The sequence below is a fragment of the Manacus vitellinus genome, unplaced genomic scaffold, assembly GCF_001715985.3.
Source record: "Manacus vitellinus isolate BGI_N305 unplaced genomic scaffold, ASM171598v3 scaffold_4_pilon, whole genome shotgun sequence".
Lineage (NCBI taxonomy): Eukaryota > Metazoa > Chordata > Aves > Passeriformes > Pipridae > Manacus > Manacus vitellinus.
Window position 1 is genome coordinate 501,774 of NW_021940604.1, and position 19,414 is coordinate 521,187.

Sequence of the window (19,414 nt, forward strand, 5' to 3'; positions counted from 1 at the left end):
AGATATAATTTTTGTCTGATTTTTGCAAGACTGCATTGCATACAAGTAAGGGCTTGAACTCAAGGAAAAAACTTTCAGCTGCGTTCTTTAGTATGTGAGGAAGAGATGCTCTTCAAATTACCTGCACCAGCTTGTAAGCAAACTGAAAAACAGTTTTCTACAAATCCCCCTCATTTATTGGAAACTGAAGCAGCTCCCCACAGAACTTGCAAGTAAAATTTCTTTAGGACTTCACCCATGCCCTCATCTTACTATGTGCAACCAAGTTTGAAAAATGCCACCTTTGAATTCCTCAGAAGAGGAATGTACTGACTTGAGATTACGGATTTACAAAAAAAATCATTGATAAACTTGTCTTAATAGAATCACAAAACACTGGATTTTCCTCTCTAATGTTAATACAAATAAACAAAAAAAATCCAAAGCAAAATCACCCCACCCACAGTTACTATGCTTCACGTCAGAAATGAGAGCACTTTATTTCTCTAAGCAACATATCTCTAAGTTTTACTCTGAGGTCTTTCCATTCATTACAACTCAAAATTTGTTTTTACCGCAAGTGAATAGAAAGCCTATTTTAAGTGACAAATTAGAATCAACATCAATTCAGTATGCAATCTGATCTAAGACTCTGTCACCTTGAGGCATTCTACTTCAAACTACTAGCAAATAACCCTCATGTTCTTATTCCCTATTAACAGTGCTGAACCCCATATTAATAACGTAGTTTGGTGTAACATAGAAAAAATGCAAACGGTATATGACTAGAAAGCATTAATATAAAAAAAGGTAGCTAAGTTGGATCAGAGAGGATCAAGGTTGTAAGAGCTTGAAAGTACAACAAAGAGGAAGACGAGCCAAGAAAATAGGGTTTAGAGAAAAGCTATTTTGGAGTTTTAAAGCACTAGAACAACTGCTTTATGCTATACCACAAGCCACCCCACACAATAATGCTAACAACAAATCAAACCCTCTGATTACCAACAAGCTTCTTCTCTCACTACTCAATAGAGTTCTGTAAGCAAGCATCAATCGACCTGGCCGGGAAAATGCTATCTATGAAGTATCCGAGTCTTGCACCTCGGATGGCTGTACTGAAACGCTTAACACCGAGCAACAGCATTCCTTTTGGAACAAAAAAGCTCTTACTAGTAGATTACCAAACAGAACATTAGAAATGCCCAGCAGGCTTTATTGTTGTCCATTTGAAAAAATCCGAAGGACTGTACAGTCAGAGGAGCCGGCGCTGTCCAGAAGCAAGCATTTTACAAGACTTCTCCCCCGTCAGTGCTTCGCGGGAACCACAGGCGAGGGCGGCGGCGGGACAGGAGGATGGAGGAGGAGGCCTAGGACTCGTCGGGCTTGTCGGCGGGCGGCCCGCAGGGCTGCAGCATCTTCTCCATCAGGTTGAAGCGGACGCGCGCCTTGCTCTCGTTCTCGGCGATGGCGAAGTAGTTGAGCAGGTCGAAGTGGCCCATGTAGGAGCAGTACGAGTCCCGGTGTTGGTTCACCAGCCACTCCCACTTGGTGGTGTCGGCGTGCCCCGTGCCGATGTACTTGGACTGCAGGTGCTCGAGCTGGCTGTGGATAGTGTAGCGGTCCGTCATGGTGCGGCGGAGCGAGGGACGGCGAGCGGGACGTCGAGCGGGATGGCGAGCGGAAGTGACGCACCCCGGCAGAGGGATCTGTTCCGGCGGGCGCAACGCGCTCTCTCGGCTTTTCCTGCCGCAGGGCCCGATGGGAGCGCGCCGGAAAAGGCCTCCCGGGAGCTGTAGTTCTTCTCCGCTCCGCCCTGGGGGCTGGAGGGCTGCGGGGTGGGCCCTGGCGTGGTTAAATATCGACGTTGTAATAAAATAATTTACTGCCGCTTCAATCACTTCAGTCGGCTAATCCAGTAATTACAACCCCAGGCCGGCATCTGCAACACATCGTTATTGTAAGGCACGTACTTGAGGATTAAGGACTAGCTCCGCATCTCGTATTCTTGACACGGGTGCAAGGCTGCACCTCGAGTTAAGCCAGGTGCTTAGCTAAGCGTCAGCCTAAAGCCTTGAGCCTCCAGTTAGTTTGTAAAGCAGAGGTACGGCTTTGATATTGCTCAATTCACCTGAGAATCAAGGGGCGTGCACTATCGAATCTGGCCACAAAACGCCCAGATAATGGATCATGGGGAACGACATGAGAAAATCTGTGTTTGCTTGGAGATGTCAGAAAACAGAAAAGCGAAGCCCCGAGGCTCACGCTTCAGGGCATAGCTTATCACAGCTCCTGGCGCTGTCTCTGTATAAACTGCATCTCTTTCTAAACGAGAGACGTGGGAAGTCTGGCTCTGGAGAAGGAAAAGGATACCAGAAAAACTGCCAGCACGAGCAACCCAACACTCCTTTTCATTAGCCCTTTGCTTGGTTAGAGGGCAACACAGCACTTTCTGTGGTAGAGAAGTGGCACAAGAAGTCGACATAGAGAAAATCTGAAGAGGTGCACAGCATTTGCGGGTCCTTCCAAGACAAGAAGCTTGGTAAGGTTACTTCTGCTACGTGCAGCTGAGGCAAAGTACTGTATGTCCCATCCCTGTTCCTTTGGAAGGTGGAGAGCTCTGAGTCACTCTTCCCTAGGCAGGCTGTGAAGCTGAGCCAAAATTGAATATTAATGTTGGAAAGGATTTTTTGACAGTGCAGGTGGTATTTTATGTGAATGTTAAACTCCCAAGCAGGTAGTATTTTATGTGAATGTTAAACTCACAAGCAGATATAAACTCCACAGGAACTATAAATTGCATTGCCTATCTTCTTTGGTGAAAGTTGCGCTTGAAATAAATTTTATCACTCACCAAATAAGTAGTCTCTCTTTTCCAGCTCTATTCAAGAGCTTACATAATGTTAAATTTAAGATGCATGTAATGATTTGTGCTTTCATATGATAGTAGTGTTTTTAATTACTTGTTTTAAAATAAGAAAGACAAATTGCAAGAAATTTTCCAATAGAACACTGAGCTATTTCTTCCTGTCCTTGTAAATGCCCTGTAGTCAAAAGAAACCCATAAAAATGTTCTGTGAAAACCCAGATGATTCTAAGCCCCTTGTTTAAAAGCAAGCTTCCTATAAAACCAAGGCCACAGAAAGCAATGCAGAAACAATCTTCTGAAGTGTCCTTACCCTTTAATGCAAGAACTAAATGAGGACTGCAATTTTTTATTATTATTACTTTTACAAGGATCTATTGAGTCATTGCTGCCAAGGCTTATTTAGCAGAAAGCAGATTACACAGCTGGATACAGGAATTGCATTCTGTGGTTGCTTTCAGAGAGACCAAGAGAGGAAAAACAAACAAACAAAACTCTTTAGGAGTTTCTATTTATGATGGTATACAGAAAGACAAAGAAAGACATATTCTCAACATGGGAAAGCTTTCTTTTTTTTTTAAATGCCATCTTTATAAAGAGTGGGATGGCGTGGAGAATGCTAACTTTTAATAGTGCCAACACAGTGACACATAGGGCTGCTCTTAGAGCTGTTTTGAAGTTATCCTCTTGGAAACTCTAATCCAGGAGATGTGTTGATTAAAATAATCAGTCTTTGGAATAGGAAAGATTCCCAGAAGCTTATCCATCCCTTGCAGCTGTTGCAGAAGTTTCTAATAGTAATAGGTTCATTAAACCAAACAAATATTAGAATTCTAGTTAAAATAAACAAACAAACAAAGCCCCAAAGCCAACAACAACAAACAAACCAAAAAAACCCCACCAAATCTGAAAGGGAAGTGTAAACTTGAAGTTTTCAGCAAGTTTTTTAGTGGGCCAGATTAAAACACTGCATTCAGGTATCCAGTGCTCTGGGAAAATATACACCAAAATTTCATTCTGTATTGGCTTTGATCCAAAACCCTCTGAGAGTACTGGACAAGCTTATCAACACAAGGAAGAAAAAATAGGTAGCAAAATTACCAGCCAACAGGCAAGTAACAACTATTTACAAGTCACTACCTAACTTCAACTTTCATTCAGAAAATACAAGTTTCATCTGCTAGCTTTGAAGAATAACATCCAATTATATTCCCTTTCTCTTCATTTTTTCTTCTACAGAAAAATAAAATCTGTGTTGGGCCTTGTTTTTCATGTTAGGTCCATGGAAAATGGATGCCTGCACTTGGGGCACTTTCACCTCAGGTTTAGGATTACTAAATGGGTTGGGAAAAGGAGAAAGAAAGTGTGTAAGTATGCAGGTGTGCACATATGTAGATATATAGAGAGAATTATTGCTCTGTGGTAATATGATTTTGCGATTAGGATTCCTGAATAATTTAACATTTTGGGATATTTCAAGGTTTTTGTACTGAATACCATTAAATGTAATTATCAGAATATACAACAACCGATGCTTACTTATGGAAATCACATAATTGTGTTGATTCTAGTGCTGAAATTATCTATTTTGAGAGAAACGCCGAATCTCTTCAAGCCAAGTTTCAAATGGTGGAAGACAGTGGGAGGATGTAATGAACTGCGGAGGCCACTGGATGTCAGCGTTGGACCTGCATGAATTCTTCCATGAAACTGCAGTACCTGATTGCTCCTCCAAAATGTAGAGAAAGAGGGTAGAGGGGGCCGCGAGACCAAAAAAGACAATGACAGTGGCTGCCTACTGCAAGATATAACCGAATTTTTTAATTCTCTACTGACTCTTTGGGTAGAAGTGTGAAGACATAAATACCCCACAAACAAGGGAACGTGACAATCATAATTGGCTGCTTCTGAGACAGAGGAAACACAGTCCTTGCAAGATTGTAAAGTTTTAAACTTATGTCCACTACTAGAAATTGTCTTTCGTTATTGCTTTGATTTCATAGTGCGTAAATACTCAAACATCTGAAAGCTTCTTTTAGGGTTACACAGCTGATTCTTTGCCAAAGCTATCAGATTGGAAGAACATGGAATAAAAAATAGGGAAAGAAACAATACAGTGTATCATGCCACTGAAGACATACACTTCATGCTGCTCTGTATCAATGTAGTTAATCATATTATCTTAAATCAGACTGCAACTGGAGAAATTCATTGCTGGAAAATTGTCTTATCCTGAGGTTCAGGACAAGCATCATTTAGGACTGATGACATGCTCAGGCTTTGATACGTTAGGGTGTATTGAACATTGTGACAGGTTTTATTGAGTAATTTTCATCTTGTGGGAAATAACATGTTGGATTGAAAATCAACTCTTTTTAATGTCAATTTCAACATTTTTAGGATATTTTTGTTTTGGTTTTGTTGCACCATATGCCACTAGGGTTATGCACTGAACTTTATTAAAAATCCCTAAACAATTTTTAAAATAATGTATTCTATAATACACTATTGTTGCATGGTGGCAGAAGGAAAATGTAATGGTCCTGATCAGGTTAATTGACCCTGTATTAGACCCTTCTCTACCAAACTGAATAGACCTGTGACCTGTGCTAACAGTGCTTTGCCTTAGGTATCACAAAGATTTTGCCTCGTAGCTTCACACTCCATTGGTTGCTTGCAAATATTACTGTGATGTGCTACTCCTTCTGTATAGGTCTGAAAAACAGCTGGGTGCCTTAGGCATGCAGCACAATTTAATTACCTGAATTTAGATGCCATTGAGAATTTCCTAGCAAAATGTAGGAGCATCCTAAAAGTAGAGACACAGTAGGGGTCACTAGCTCAGCACTTACAGATGAGACTCTGAAATAATGTGGTGATCCGAGAGGAATGTGATGTGGAGGGAGAAGATGGAGCACCTCTACCAAGAGCGCAGTGGAGGTCTGGGAAAGGCTGCTTTCACTTGCTGTTTAGAGGGAAGTTCTTTATTCCAAAGACATCACTTTGAAAATAAAAACCCCTCTACTAATGTGATTAGTTACCTCTTGAGGCTAAAAATAGAGGCAATAATAGTCTTCCAGGTGAATTAAAATTGCTTTTGTCCATATACGTTTTTGTAATGGAAAAGGTTTATTCTTGTAATGCATTTTGAAATAAAATGAAGTAATAATAGTAAACACAACAAAACTAGGGAGGGCTACAGGACTATCCAAGATGCAGCTGTATTCTGCCCATTTTCTTTGGGTGTCTTTCCTTCATTCACCTCAGATAGATTCCCACAGCTAATACAGCTATTAATTGTGTTCAATAAGGTATACAAAAGTAGCAATTATGAAAGATACCTCTTTAAATAGGCCCTAGAGAAGATATCAGAAATGTACACAAACTTAAATTAGAAGAAGTTGATTTGGCCATTGAGTAGCTCTGTGTATCATATTACTGTGTTCTTTCCATGTGCCAGGAAGAGAAAGGACAGAGGAAGCGACTTTCCTTTTTTTAGCTCTGACTCTGGAAGCTGCTTAAGGCAGCTGTTTGTTTTTTTTTTATCTGCCACGTAAGTATTGTGTTTTTAAAGTACTGATTTCTACAGAATAGTACTTAAAAATGTTCTATTACCAGGCTTTTCTCCCTCCAGCTTCCCCACTACACACACATGCACAAGTATTCATCATTTCACCTCCTTCTCTCCAGTAAGCATACAGGACATTGGTGTCATCACCCCCATCTAGACAAAAAAATCTATCATCTGTATTCTGCACAAGGTCAACCCATCTGTTAGCGCACAGCAAGTCAGTTCATAGAAGTAAAAAATAATAGCAGAAGCATGGAGCCACTGATATCAGTGGATCATCAACTCACCTATTTGGTGTGTGTTGTACTAACTCATGTTATGAAATTTCAGACTGGGGATTGCTCGTGGAGCAAACAGCAAAGGAGAGAGAGGGGGTAGCAGTGGATATTTAGGATATTAGTATAGTTACAGATGGAAGAATATAATCGTTCCTTCCATGCATCTCTAGGAAAAGGCATACCAGTTAACCATAGAATTACCAAATCATAGAAAAACAGAATGGTTTGGGCAGGAAGGGACCTTAAAGATCATCTTGTTCCAACCCTGCTTCTGTGGGCAGGAACACTTTCCACTGGACCAGTTACAAACCCCCTGCTGTGGGGTGGACACGTTCCACTAGACCAGTTTGCTTAGAGCCCCATCCAACATGGCCTGGAACACTTCCAGGGGTGGGGCATCCACAGCTTCTCTGGGAAACCTGTTCCAGTGCCTCACCACTGCTATACTAAAGACTTTTTAAGATCAAAAGTCAATCCTCCTTCAGCTTAAGGCCATTCACCCTTGGCCTATCACTACATGCCCTGCTAAAAAGTTCCTCTCCAGCCATTTTATAAGCCCCCTTTCAGTACTGGAAGGCTGCTATAAGGCTTCTATATTTACCACTTGTTTCTCTACCTGGGTTGGGAACTTCCTCATTTGAAATAAGAAATGTACATGAGCCTCTTGCATTTACTGTAAAAGTAAAGCTCTCACTAATAAGGTGATGCAATTACTTTCAGCTTTATCTAAGTATTGCTGTTTATTACTTTTAAGGCAGATAGAAGGTAATTTTTCACAGCACCAAGCACCATAGAAAAATTATTATATTCAAATCACAGCTCGTGGTAACTCAAGATAAATGACTTCTTGATGACTGTGTTCATTGTTGGTGATGTCTTATTAAGCTGAAAATTGCTTAATTGACCAGATCCTCAAAATAATAAAGTAAACCCAGAGTGTTGAGACTTGGCAAGGAATAAGCCACTGCAAGCAAGGTATTTATAGTCAGGAATGGGCAATATTAGTAATGTATGGTGATAACCATCCCATCTATGCATTTTGGAATGTGATTTGATATCTTGAAAGAGAATTGTTGGTTTTGGAAAGCGAACTTATGCAAGGAGTACATCAGAAAGATGTTATCTCTTTAAGATTTTTGTATTTCTCCCCACCTCCTCAGAATTATGCAGACTGAGAAACTTTGAAACCAACCAAAAGCCAAAAAACTACTGAACAAAAAAGTTGACTGACTCTGGAAATTTTTAAGTGAGCTTTTAAGTAGGTGATTTTTTTTGCTGTTGTTTGTAAGTAAGAGGGTACTTAGTTTTAGAAAATTAAAGCTGAAATATTCACATATTCAATTGATTGCAGGGAAAGAGGCTTTAAGAAATTAACCAGTCATTGTGAAAACTGTTGGCACTGGGGCCCTAATGTAGAGCCCCAACAGGATGTGCGTAGATCGCGTAGATGACGGATGATGCATCTCTCAGAATAGTTGTGAAGAACAGATGATTTGGTATTCACGTGCAGCTCTGTGTTGAAACACATTTTTGACATTTTGGAAAAGCCTTCAGTATGGAGCAAAAACATTTGCAAACCATAACTCTCCATTCCCTTTTCCCTATCTTTTTCAGCCTCATGTAACCTAACGAGTTCCTCTTGGCTAAGGTGTTCTCCTACAGTTTTTGTACTGCAGTTCACCCAATGGGGCCTCATTCATAGCCTCATGGTGGGATGGTTATAATACCAACTATCATGGCTATTTGTGATGTTCACCTCTGGACATAGGCATAAAGACACCTGGTTTTGAACAGGACTAGTGGGATATATTTCTTACAGTCAGAGAGAGAGAAGTGCAGTCTATCAGGTGACTTCTTCACTTTCAGTTCTAAATGCAGTCTTGAAGTTCTGTCAGTAGACTTAAGAACTTGGACTTAGGTTTGGTATTTTTAGTGCTAAGACTATTGGCAGCAGCTCTTCATACTTGGCACCTCAAAAGGACCAAGCCTGAAGGGTAAGGAAAGCTTATTGTTGGTGCCAGCAAAAAGTCAGCATTCAAGGAACAGGCTGGGGCAAAGATTACCCTACCAACGTGTGCATGAGTTTGTAACTGCCTGTAACTGTCACGATATCTCCACCCTTGTCACACTCAAACACGTAGGAAATTATTTGCAAGACTAGAAAGAAAAGTCAAAGACAATTAAAGTAATTAATTCTCAACTACATTGCAATTACAGCAAGTTGCCTGATGATTTTTATTAGTAAGGGATGAACACAACAGTAACAACAGAAAACAGTATCAGAAAAAAAATCTAATCTCTTTTAGTTAAAGGGCCATGAACATTAGTCAGTGTAATCCCATGACAGTTTTTGTCTCCCTCATTTAATTAATTCCTTGTGTGAGGGTGAGCTGAAGATTATTCTCCTACAAAATGTATTTACTCTCTCTCACATAGGTAACTGCACTCAGAATAAAGGCTCTACAATCTTTTCCGTACCGTGGCTGCCTACTGAATTTATCACTGTGAAAAGGTGACTGACTCAGCTGCTGAACTGATTTGTCTTGTCAGTGGAGAACAGACTTGTACAGCTGCTGAGTCACAAACTGGCTTGCATAATTGGAAGGGTAAGACAAGCTTGTTGAGTGACTCAGTTTTCAATTTGATACTCATCTCATTCCCAAATGCACATGCACCTGTATTTTGAGACAGCAGGGATAGTTAATTACAGTTTGAATCATTTCAGTGGTACCCATGGAATGTCTCCTTCTGAAACATTCTGCTGTTCAGTTCTCTCTCCTGTAGCCCCTGGGGATCTGGCCAAGTGTTTCTTCCTTCACGCAGGGGAAAAAAAAATCTGTGTTTTCCATCACTACTAAAACCAGTCACCCTTACTATCCTAACAGATCCCCCCACGGAGCTTAAATCAAAAGCACAGTATCAATACTTTTCACCCTTTTTAAGGGACTAATATTGCCCTATTTAAAGGACTTATCTATAAGCTATTTTCAATGGTAAGTTAGGCTTAGGAAAAAAGGTGGATCTTTTATATATGTATAGACTTCCGGAAGGATGGCATAGAAATCGTAAGCCAAAATCTTGCTTCAGGTGTAGGCATATTATTTTGACTGCTGTTTATGGAGGAAAAAGTTGGCCTTTTAGCTCAGAAGACTTGATGCTCAAGAGGAATTAGAGAACACTTTGCATTGAGAGTTGTTTGTCTGATGCTCTATCAGCCAAAGAAACAGAGGCATTTAAGAAGATGCTAGCCATAACTCTGGAGAAAAAAACTAGCTTGAAGACAGTCATCTACTTTATGGATGTCATTGTTTCCTTTATAAAACATATTAGGAAGTGCAATAGTCATTCTTCTGAGCGCTGTATAGTATCCTACAAGCATTAGCTCTTTACAGCTGTACTAAGAAAGGAAAATACTGTCCTAGCCAAACAGAGCAGGATGTTGACACAAGCAGCAATGAGATCCCTTGCCAGAAGCCCCATGCTCACCTTGTGGCAGAGCAGGCTCCTTGCTGGTACTTCACTGTGCCCATCACCCAGCTCTGCCTCCAGCTCTCCATTAAGGTTTTTCACTGACTCAGCCCAGCACATCACCTCTAGGTGAGACTTGTTTATGACTGTAATGGTTTGATTTGGGTAAATTAGCCCTTTGGAAAATTTTAGTGTAGGTTAAGTTTCTGTTTCCTCCTACGTCCTTGAGCAGAGTCTGAACTGAGCCCACATTCACACTGACACATTTCTTGCCCTTCTCACACTGCATGCCTAGGAGCTCCTCTGAGAACTGCATTTTGATTTGTACACAGAGACAGTCATATCTTTAACTCCAACGAGTTCTACTACTTCTGCAACAAATCTGAAAATTTCTACTTTCTTATCCAAACCAAAATGAAATTCTGTTTGCCCAGGATGACCTGGGGGGAGGGGAAGGTGACTCCAAATTCACTTACTTGTACCAATATGCTCCATACAAACAACATGTTCATTGGCCCTGATTATATCTTTTCAGCTGTTTGAATGCTTGAATGCAACTTTCATCTCAGAAATCCCACAGCTATTGGTTATTAGGGAGCTATCTGAAGACAAAGGTCACCTTCAACCTCTTTTTTTACAGTTTTCTCCTGAATGTTATTAATGGCTTCTGAAAGAACACCCTTTGGGCTAAGACAGACCTTTGGTAGCAGTTTTTTTTCAAAGAATGATACTCTAATGAAGGTACACTAGTGCAAAGTATTTCTTACAGCTGTGTGGTACTACTGAGTTTGAATTACTCTGCCTGTATCTGGGTGTGAACCCCTACTTCCCCAAGGTTTTGGGCATCACAGTTGGCATTTTTGGATCAGCTCATTAGGAAGACGGGACAATAACAAGTCTGGTTGTGATTTGCAGTTGTGTACGTATCTGAGTTCTAGGGGCTAGTTTGGGCTTGTCTGTAGGATCTGGGAAGCATTTCATTAAAAATAAATGTTTTAACTCCCAAAGGCAGCTGCCAGAGCATTTGTATAATTAATTTCATTTGCTTTCTGGTTCTTGTCTTAAGGGCATTGGCTAAAGGATACACGTGGTCTATTCACTCACCTGGACAATGATCCTTATCACTGAATCTCAGAATGGTTTAGGTTGAAAAGGACCTTAAAGATCATCCAGTTCCCACCCCCCTGCCATGGACAGGGACACCTTCTACTACACCAGGTTGCTCACAGTCACATCTAACTGGGCCTTGAACACTTCCAGGGATGGGGCATCCACAACTTCTCTGGGCAACCTGTTCCAGTGCCTCACAACCCTCACAGTAAAGAATTTCTTCCTAATATCTAATCTAAGCCTACACTCCTTCAGCTTAAGGCCATTCCCCCTTGTCCTATCGCTACATGTCCTTATAAAAAGTTTAATTCTCCTCTACACTAGTAGCAAAATATCCCACTGCCTATCCTCCATGTAATCCTTCCTGTAGTTTTTAATATTGGGCCTGTCTCATTTGATGTCACATTCAAACTTGCATTAACTTTATTGAAAGCTGAATTTGGTAATTAATTTTAAGTGTTATAGACTTGTAAAATAGCGCACAGTTACTGTCATCTATATAGCATTCATGCCTAAGAAATTATTTAAGGGAGAAATTATTTAAGTAGAAAGATGGCTGTAGAGAGTCATAAGCCTTAGAGAAACAAAATATCTGTAAGAAAAAAAGCAGAAACATGAAAAGACATGTAGTTTTTCATGAAAAGAGAGAACTAGCACTCAGGGGATTTGGATGCAACTTCTAGTTAGATCAAGACTTGCTGTACACCTCTAGGCATTTTGACACTTTCTGTGATTTCTTTCCCATCTATAATACATGGGTAGCAATACACATAGCAGTATTTTAAAGTAATTGCTTGCAAATTGGTTTAGAGAGCCTGAAGTGGAACATGGTTTATAAATGTAATGCAATATTGTTATGGTTGTCACATAAAAACCTAGCTTAGTCCATCAATTTAATTGTCACCAAAGTTACATGGGTCTGAAAGTATGGCAGCGTTTCTGATATTATTTGGAAAATCATCTTGCAAGTGAAATTTTGTCCTTCAACAACTGGGAAGTCTATTTCTTTTCATCCTCAGGGAATAGGATTCTGAAGATTTCCATATAGTACGAGTTTGAAGACTGATGGGCATATTACTGGGTGCATAAGAGAATTTGGAGAGTGCTTGTTTTCATGTAATCAATCTGTCTTATCACTTGTAATATACTGCAAACACTTGTTAAACTGTTAAACTGCCCGCTATAATTCTTTGACCAAGTCACAAAGAGTCTGGATACACCTTAGCACCTACTAATCCCATATCAGCTTGGCAAACTTCCCTGTCAGGCCACCAGCTGGTGCCAGGCAAGCGTGTTTTCTGTCTTGTGCTGACAGACAAAGTGTGGGTAGATTGCTCTACTCAGACACCTGAACGAAGACAGAGTTGTTTTCAAAGACAGCTACAAATGGTTGAACTGCAGATATGTATCATTAGAAATAACAAATCTCTGGAAAATAAACTCGGCAGATCAGTAGCCAAGATTAAAATGAAATGTAGGTGTGTTGCTGTGAGAATGTTGACTATGAAGAGCTGGCTTTGCTGTAGCAGATAATGAGCCTACCTTAGACACTGTTCATGCAGTAACAGGTAGTGGATGGTGTCTGGCTACTCTTGCACTGTGGTATGTAGGATGCGGGACTTAAGGGCTTTCTATTTAGAGGCATCTTTCAGCACCATCTTTGAGGCCTCTACAGCTGTTGATTTTGGACCACATTAGAATCACAGATTAGAAATACCTCAGGGAGTTATTTTCTCCAATATCCTCTCAAAGCTGTCAACATTGATTACTGACCTGGTATCTCTGCACTGCAAAGCGTAAGGCAGCAGAGAGAACATTACTAATGTTTCCAAACGTCATATGCATACATTCTCACTGACCAGAGTAGCCTCAGAGATAGACTGTGACTTTGAATTGTCTCTAACTCATAAGGGGCTAAATCCTATGTGGAGAATCTGGTCAGAGAGAGAGAGAGAGGAATAGAGCCATATAGGTAACAGAATAAACTTAAGAAAACTGTATATTCCAAGATGGCTGGAGATAGAAATACAGATCTGTCATCCATCTCAGTGTGTCTTTTGCCTACCCCCTGCTTCTCCTTTCCATGTTTGCTGTAGGGTTTAAAGGACTGCACAGCATCAATTGAGTGGATGACCTGACCCCTTTGAGGAATGAAGGGGGAGAAAAAAAAATCTCTGTAAAGAAGGATTATCTTAGATGTAATTAATTTAACTGTCACTAAAGCTGCAGATATGGTAAGATTTCAAACATCACTTTGAAAATTTTCTTGCCATGTCATATAATAGATATATTTTTCATCACAAATTGATGTGTCTATCACCTGTCATCTTCAGGTAGTGATCATGTGAAATTTGATATGCAGGTATTCAGTGTTATTTAGAGTTAAATGTAGACTCATTTTCTAGATGTATTCTGTGTACTGATTATTGGTGAACTTTTAACCAATTTGCTGTTGGATACTTCAGTGTATTAATTTTGCTTATCTATTATTGAATTATTTTGTAAAGTTGTACTTCCTTTTAAATTCACACCAAACTGGTACTCACAAAAATTGTATGTGCTGTGGAGTTGACATGAAATGTGAACAGTATTTTAAATTATTATTTATGTAGGATCTTCTCTTGCATCATGAAATGTTAGTTGGGTTTTCTTTAATTTATCATGTTGCAAAAATTTATTCTGTAAGATGGAAACAGTGTTTAACAATCTTCCTGTCAATGCATGTGCAACACTGCTAGTGTTGGCTACCAGGTTTGCAGTAAAACTAGTGGTTCAAAGCCATGTAGCATAAGGTTGTGTAGCAGTGTTTTCTGTGCTTGTTCCCTGTCTATGTACTATTTCTTGGGGGAAATTGCCTACTGGCCTTGGCCAAGAAGCAAGGCTTACGTTGTTAGGCATGGTAGGAATGCATATAGATGACAGATATTTCCCAAAACAATTTGCTTTCAGTAAAAAAAGTATGAATTAACTTCTCAGGATTAAAGGTACAGCTACCAGATTTACCTTACAATATTTTTAGTATGATATGAACAATAGATCTGTAATATCTTGAAAATCTCACTATATCATTGTAACTGTTTATTAGCTTAATAAGAAACACACACTTGGCTTGAATTTTGAAGAACTGATTTACCCCATCTGAAGCTGTAGTCTTATGTTTTAGTGTATTTTAATATTTTGTATTTCTATAAATATTTAAATACACTTTGGCACACGTTAATAAGATTGAGGCTAAAAGAAAGTTCAGGAAATCATCTAATCCATTCCCCCACCTCAATTTAAAATCAGCTATACCTGAATTATTCCTAGTAGATATTTATCCAGCTTAAAACAGAGGCACAGCGAGGATAGGTTGCATCACTGAAGCTGAGAGTACAAGGAAGAAATAAGAACTGAGTATGTATGCACAGTGCAGTCCTCCTTATCTGCCATAGTAACACATAACCTACACAGAGATGCAACTTGTAAGATGAATATATATATATAGATAGATAGTATTATATATAAAAAACACATTTTCAGACCAAATAATTCTCTAGATTGACAAATTGGAATAGAGGCTGTGTGCTCTGTTTTGGTTCACCTGCTGGGACTTCCCCATCAGTTTGCTCACTCAGGAACTGAGCAAATGTAAAGACCAGCATCTGATGCTTTCAGAGATCCAGAAGTTAAGGGTTCTGTGTAACAGTGCCAGTACCCAGCTCCATCCTGATGGATGCACATTAAATTAATTGGAAGCTGATAGTTGCTTCTCATGAAAAGATGATTGTACCCCTTGCTGATGATTGTACCCATTGCTGTCTCTGAGCACAGTGAGCCAGGCAAAGCTGGAAGCACCTGGGACTCACACAGGACTCCAGCAGATTTGGGCAGGTTTGATCTCTCTGTGGCCAACCACCCAGGCAGCTGAATCCATCAAAAGCTAGTAGCTTTAAAAAATAGTGAAGGTATTCAGCTGCCCCTCTGCCTTACCCACTTTCATGTAGAGATGCTTCATGTACTGAAATACTCCCCAGTAAATGAGAGACCTGTGGGCTTCTGTGGCATTACTCTACAGCTGTTCAGTGCCCCCAGAACTTCCCGTCTTTGCATTTCTTAACTATGAAGCTTGAAGTGTGGCTGGAAACAGCTGCCTCTTAGAATCCTGCTATACTTGCCACAGCCAACAGGCAGGTTTCAAAAATAAAATATAAGCCTTCACTTTTCTCAGAAAGTTTTGCAAGGTGTTTGACAAATACCCCTCTACTTTGACATGTACCATTAATTTTTATTTTGGGTGGGGTTTTTTTCCTACCTAAAACACTCCCCTGTACCATGCAAACATTAACAGTAAGTTTGTTTCATTCTATGGAAATCTATCATGCTGTTCCTGTGTCCAGTACAACTTGCCTAGATACCATCCACCTTGCCATTCACAGAGGCAGCAATTGGTCATGACTGGGCTGTGAAATCCATTGCTTCCTGGCTGTGTATTCCCGAATGATTCTTCACCCACCGTCAGCTAAACGAAAAGCTTTTCTTTTTCTTCTTAGATCTGTAACACATCAATACCATGCTACCCTTGGGAAGGTCTACCACAAGGCATTTGATCTAGCCACAAAACCACCTGAAAGGTTTCCACTTGTGCAGCATGCCTTTGGAGGAAGGTAATCCACATGGTACAGGAACACCCGGTGCAGTTTGGGCAGGCTCCCCATCACTTTATGGATGTTATATTGCTTGTTGAAAAGCACTGACATCATGAATAAGGTGATCTATCAACATGGCTATGGAATATTTATGTTCATGCAATTCTAAGATGGAATTGTTGTATTTCATCAAAACTTGGTGGGTTTTAGAAAACAACACCTTTTCTCTGAATGACTAATTTTAAAAGGATCTCCAAAAAGCTATGGAAATGTTCTCGTTTTCCAATGCCTCTCTTTATGAAGGTCTATTTATTCTTTACCTCACTCTTCTAATGCATCTAAGGCTTTTATTCTGGGAAAAAAACCCTTTTTATTACTCCCCAGGTACTTCTCTCTTCACACCTAATATACAGCTTGGTCATTTTCTGCTCAGAGAGTAGTGCTGAGGCAAAAACAAGGCATGTACTTTTTGACAATATGAACTTGCCCCTAGAATCTGCTGTTACTTGTCCTATATCCAAACCTGAGCATCTGCTATGTATCTTCCTTGCCTGACTCCTGATTGTCATAAAGATGCCCTTTTCTCTGCTTTATCAGGTTGCAAAGTCCTCCCTATAGTGCAGAAGTTAACTAATCCTAATCTATGGGCATGCAAATGTGCAGAAGAGACACCTCATTCCTGTCTGATAGCAGGAGTTAGAATACTCACCTTTACCAAAGTATAGGAATATCATTAGGTAATACTTCTCATTAGGACTGCTGATGTGACAGGATCCTTGTCATGTTATACACATGGGCTGTGCTCTTGCATTCAAAGCTGTGACAGCAGGCAGAGAAATCCAGTGGCTTACCTGATAATCAACCAAGCTTTCAGCTCCCAGAAATCAGTATTGTTCCACTGGCTCCAGTTAAGTATGCTTATTTACATCCATCAGGTAGATGTAATTTTGAACTTGTTAATTTGTTGGTTACCAGCTTAATAAAACATGCTGGCACCTGCCATTATCTCTAGAGTCAACAGAAGTCCCAGGGCTATTTCCTGTACATCCAATCTGGCATTTAATGCAGCTATAACTAGATTTGCAGCTCTGTAAGAACTCATGTACAGATAATGAACCTTCAGAGAGCTATACATGGGTGCCAAGTTGTGGTTCACAAGGAATTCAGGGGCATTACAACCAGGGCTGGCTTCACATGCCTTTCAGGCATAATTGGAGAAGAATGTTAAATCCTTTCCTAAATAAGCAAAAGAGAGGGCCCTGGCACAGGGCATCCTCTGACTCCACAGCAATTAGATCTGTATAGCTTGCAGCACTCCATCCCTTTCTAACAGTCTTCTTCCTTCCTAATGAAAGAGAGAAAAGGAAAGCAAAAACACCTGTGGGGCTCGATACTTACAGCACTGTTATCCCCTGTAAATCCAAGTATCTCTGCAGGCTTCAACAGAGAATTAAGGTGGATTTTACCAGCTGTGGAGACATTTGGCTTTTGAATTCTTTTCATCAGTCTATTCCTCATGTAACCAAGAAGGATCTCTTTACATCAGCAACATTTAGTTATGAAGCTGTTCTGTAACATGAGTAGCTTTTGTGAGAGGCTACAAGAAAATGTGAAAATGTGAAAAGTCAGAACTGGAGTGTTTGATGGACCTTACTCAAGCTGGAAGTACCACAGCTGGAATCTCAGTTTCTCTGGTTAATCAATATAGTGAAAGAATTTCCTATCATCAACCGTTGGTGTCTCCCTTCACTCACCTTGGCAATTGATAAATCATGTACTGTCAGAATGACTTACTGATTCATGAGGTTAAAAGGAAAAAAGTTATTTGTCCAGGACCATGAATCATTACTTTCATTGAATCAATGTGAGCTAGATTACATCAGACCTGATTCTAGCTTAGAAGAGGCTCATTTGTACTGCACATGCAGAAAAGCATACGTGAGTTTTATGTGTCTGAGAACTGGTCCTGGGATACAGAACTGAACTGGTAGCAATTTGCTCTATTTTCAGCTAAAAGTTTCACAAATGTCAATTATTATAGATTGACACTTCTATAACACCATACTTGAAATTAGTACAGATGTTATGGGTACAAACTGTTTTGAATAGATGGGTAAACTCCAGACAAACAGGGGTCTGTATGTCACCTGTACATAAGGCACCTGTTGAAACTGCTCTTTCTGAAAATTGATATTCCCCAGAACTCCCAGATGCCCTGAGATGGTGGTAGGTGGTGGTAAAGAGAAATCTACATGTCCACATAATTGCTAATTTCTTGGTCTTTGGAAGGAACTCAGCCAGTCTGTTCCATTACTCTCCTGGCTGCCAGTGTCATTAGAAGCATCAGGCACCAGAGCAGAGAGATGATGGGTCTCCCACATGCAGGCAGTCCCTCTGCTCTGTGTATTGGCCTTGAAATACTACACATCCTCAAGGTATTTTAACATACATGAGACTCCAATTTGTTTATATATTACTTTTCACTACACATTTATGAGCACTGAAATTAATTATGCCTTTCCTCTTTCTAGAGAATGAGAAAACTGGAAGCAGAATGTGGCTCATTCAAAATAATCACTCAAGACCTAGGTCAGGATTAGGAGTCTTTAAGGAAAAAACCCAATGGCTCTTCAGGACAAAAAAAAAAAAAAGAGGCTTACTGTCTCCAGATGTATTGTGCACTTACATTGCCCTAACTCCTTTAAAAAAATTATTGGCATCTGTGCAAATGAGTTCTGCCTTTATCTATGTAAATTGAGCATTTCCTTTCACTGGCAAATGACAAATTTTCATTAAATGTGTATCTTATATAAGAGATAGCACAAAGTAAAGAAGTTACTACGTTATTTTCTTGGCTTTGTATGTAACGCTGCTTGGGATTCATGGGAGGGTAAAATGACGAGACTGAAAAAATCTATTAATTTTTTGGGGGAAAATCACTTCTCTCTGTCTAATCATTTTCATTATCAATCTACACTGTTCATCTTATTTCAGAAGTGATTGAAATGAGCATAATAATCCCAAACAAGTGTCTTTTTTACGTATGATGACATGATAATCTTTTCATATTACTCATCTGGTTTTGTTTCTCATAACACCATGCAAATGGGCGACCTTGGTAGGATCTAGCAACATAATATGCTCAAGCGCTTCAGGATCCTTGTTTGTCAGTGGTGAATTTTTTTTAGTCACCTATTTGTGTAGCTTAATTAGCAAGCTGTCTCTGAGAGTTTTCAACCTTCTTTAACCTCTTCTAATCTAGGTGGCAAAATTTATAGAAATAATAGTTTTCTCTCACCCTCCATTCCTTTCTTAGAAGATTAATATTTTAACAATATTGCTACCTTGCCTTCTACTCAGCTACTGAAATTTTAACTGAAGTGTCTCCCAAAGCAGAGGAGACTTGACTGTCATCTATTTGGTCTTTCAAATCCTCCTCACAAATTATAGGGAAGATACCAGATGTTTGTAGATGAGCATTTTGCTCATTTTTGATCATCAGACACATCAATCAATG

The 19,414-nt window shown here is 39.8% G+C and overlaps 1 protein-coding gene and 1 long non-coding RNA gene across 2 annotated transcripts; one reads left to right on the forward strand and one right to left on the reverse strand.

Moving 5' to 3' along the window:
* Nucleotides 1-460: 460 nt before the first annotated feature.
* SF3B5 (splicing factor 3b subunit 5) lies at nt 461-1,657 on the reverse strand. The gene has a single exon (XM_018080211.2). It carries the CDS (start codon nt 1,605-1,607, stop codon nt 1,347-1,349), a length of 261 nt encoding a protein of 86 aa, XP_017935700.1. The 5' UTR covers nt 1,608-1,657; the 3' UTR covers nt 461-1,346.
* A 10,630-nt stretch (nt 1,658-12,287) lies between these two features.
* Nucleotides 12,288-18,524, forward strand: LOC108641029. The gene is made up of 3 exons (XR_001921687.1): nt 12,288-12,350; nt 15,802-15,915; nt 18,429-18,524. It is a non-coding gene; the product is annotated as an uncharacterized LOC108641029 (long non-coding RNA).
* Nucleotides 18,525-19,414: the final 890 nt, after the last annotated feature.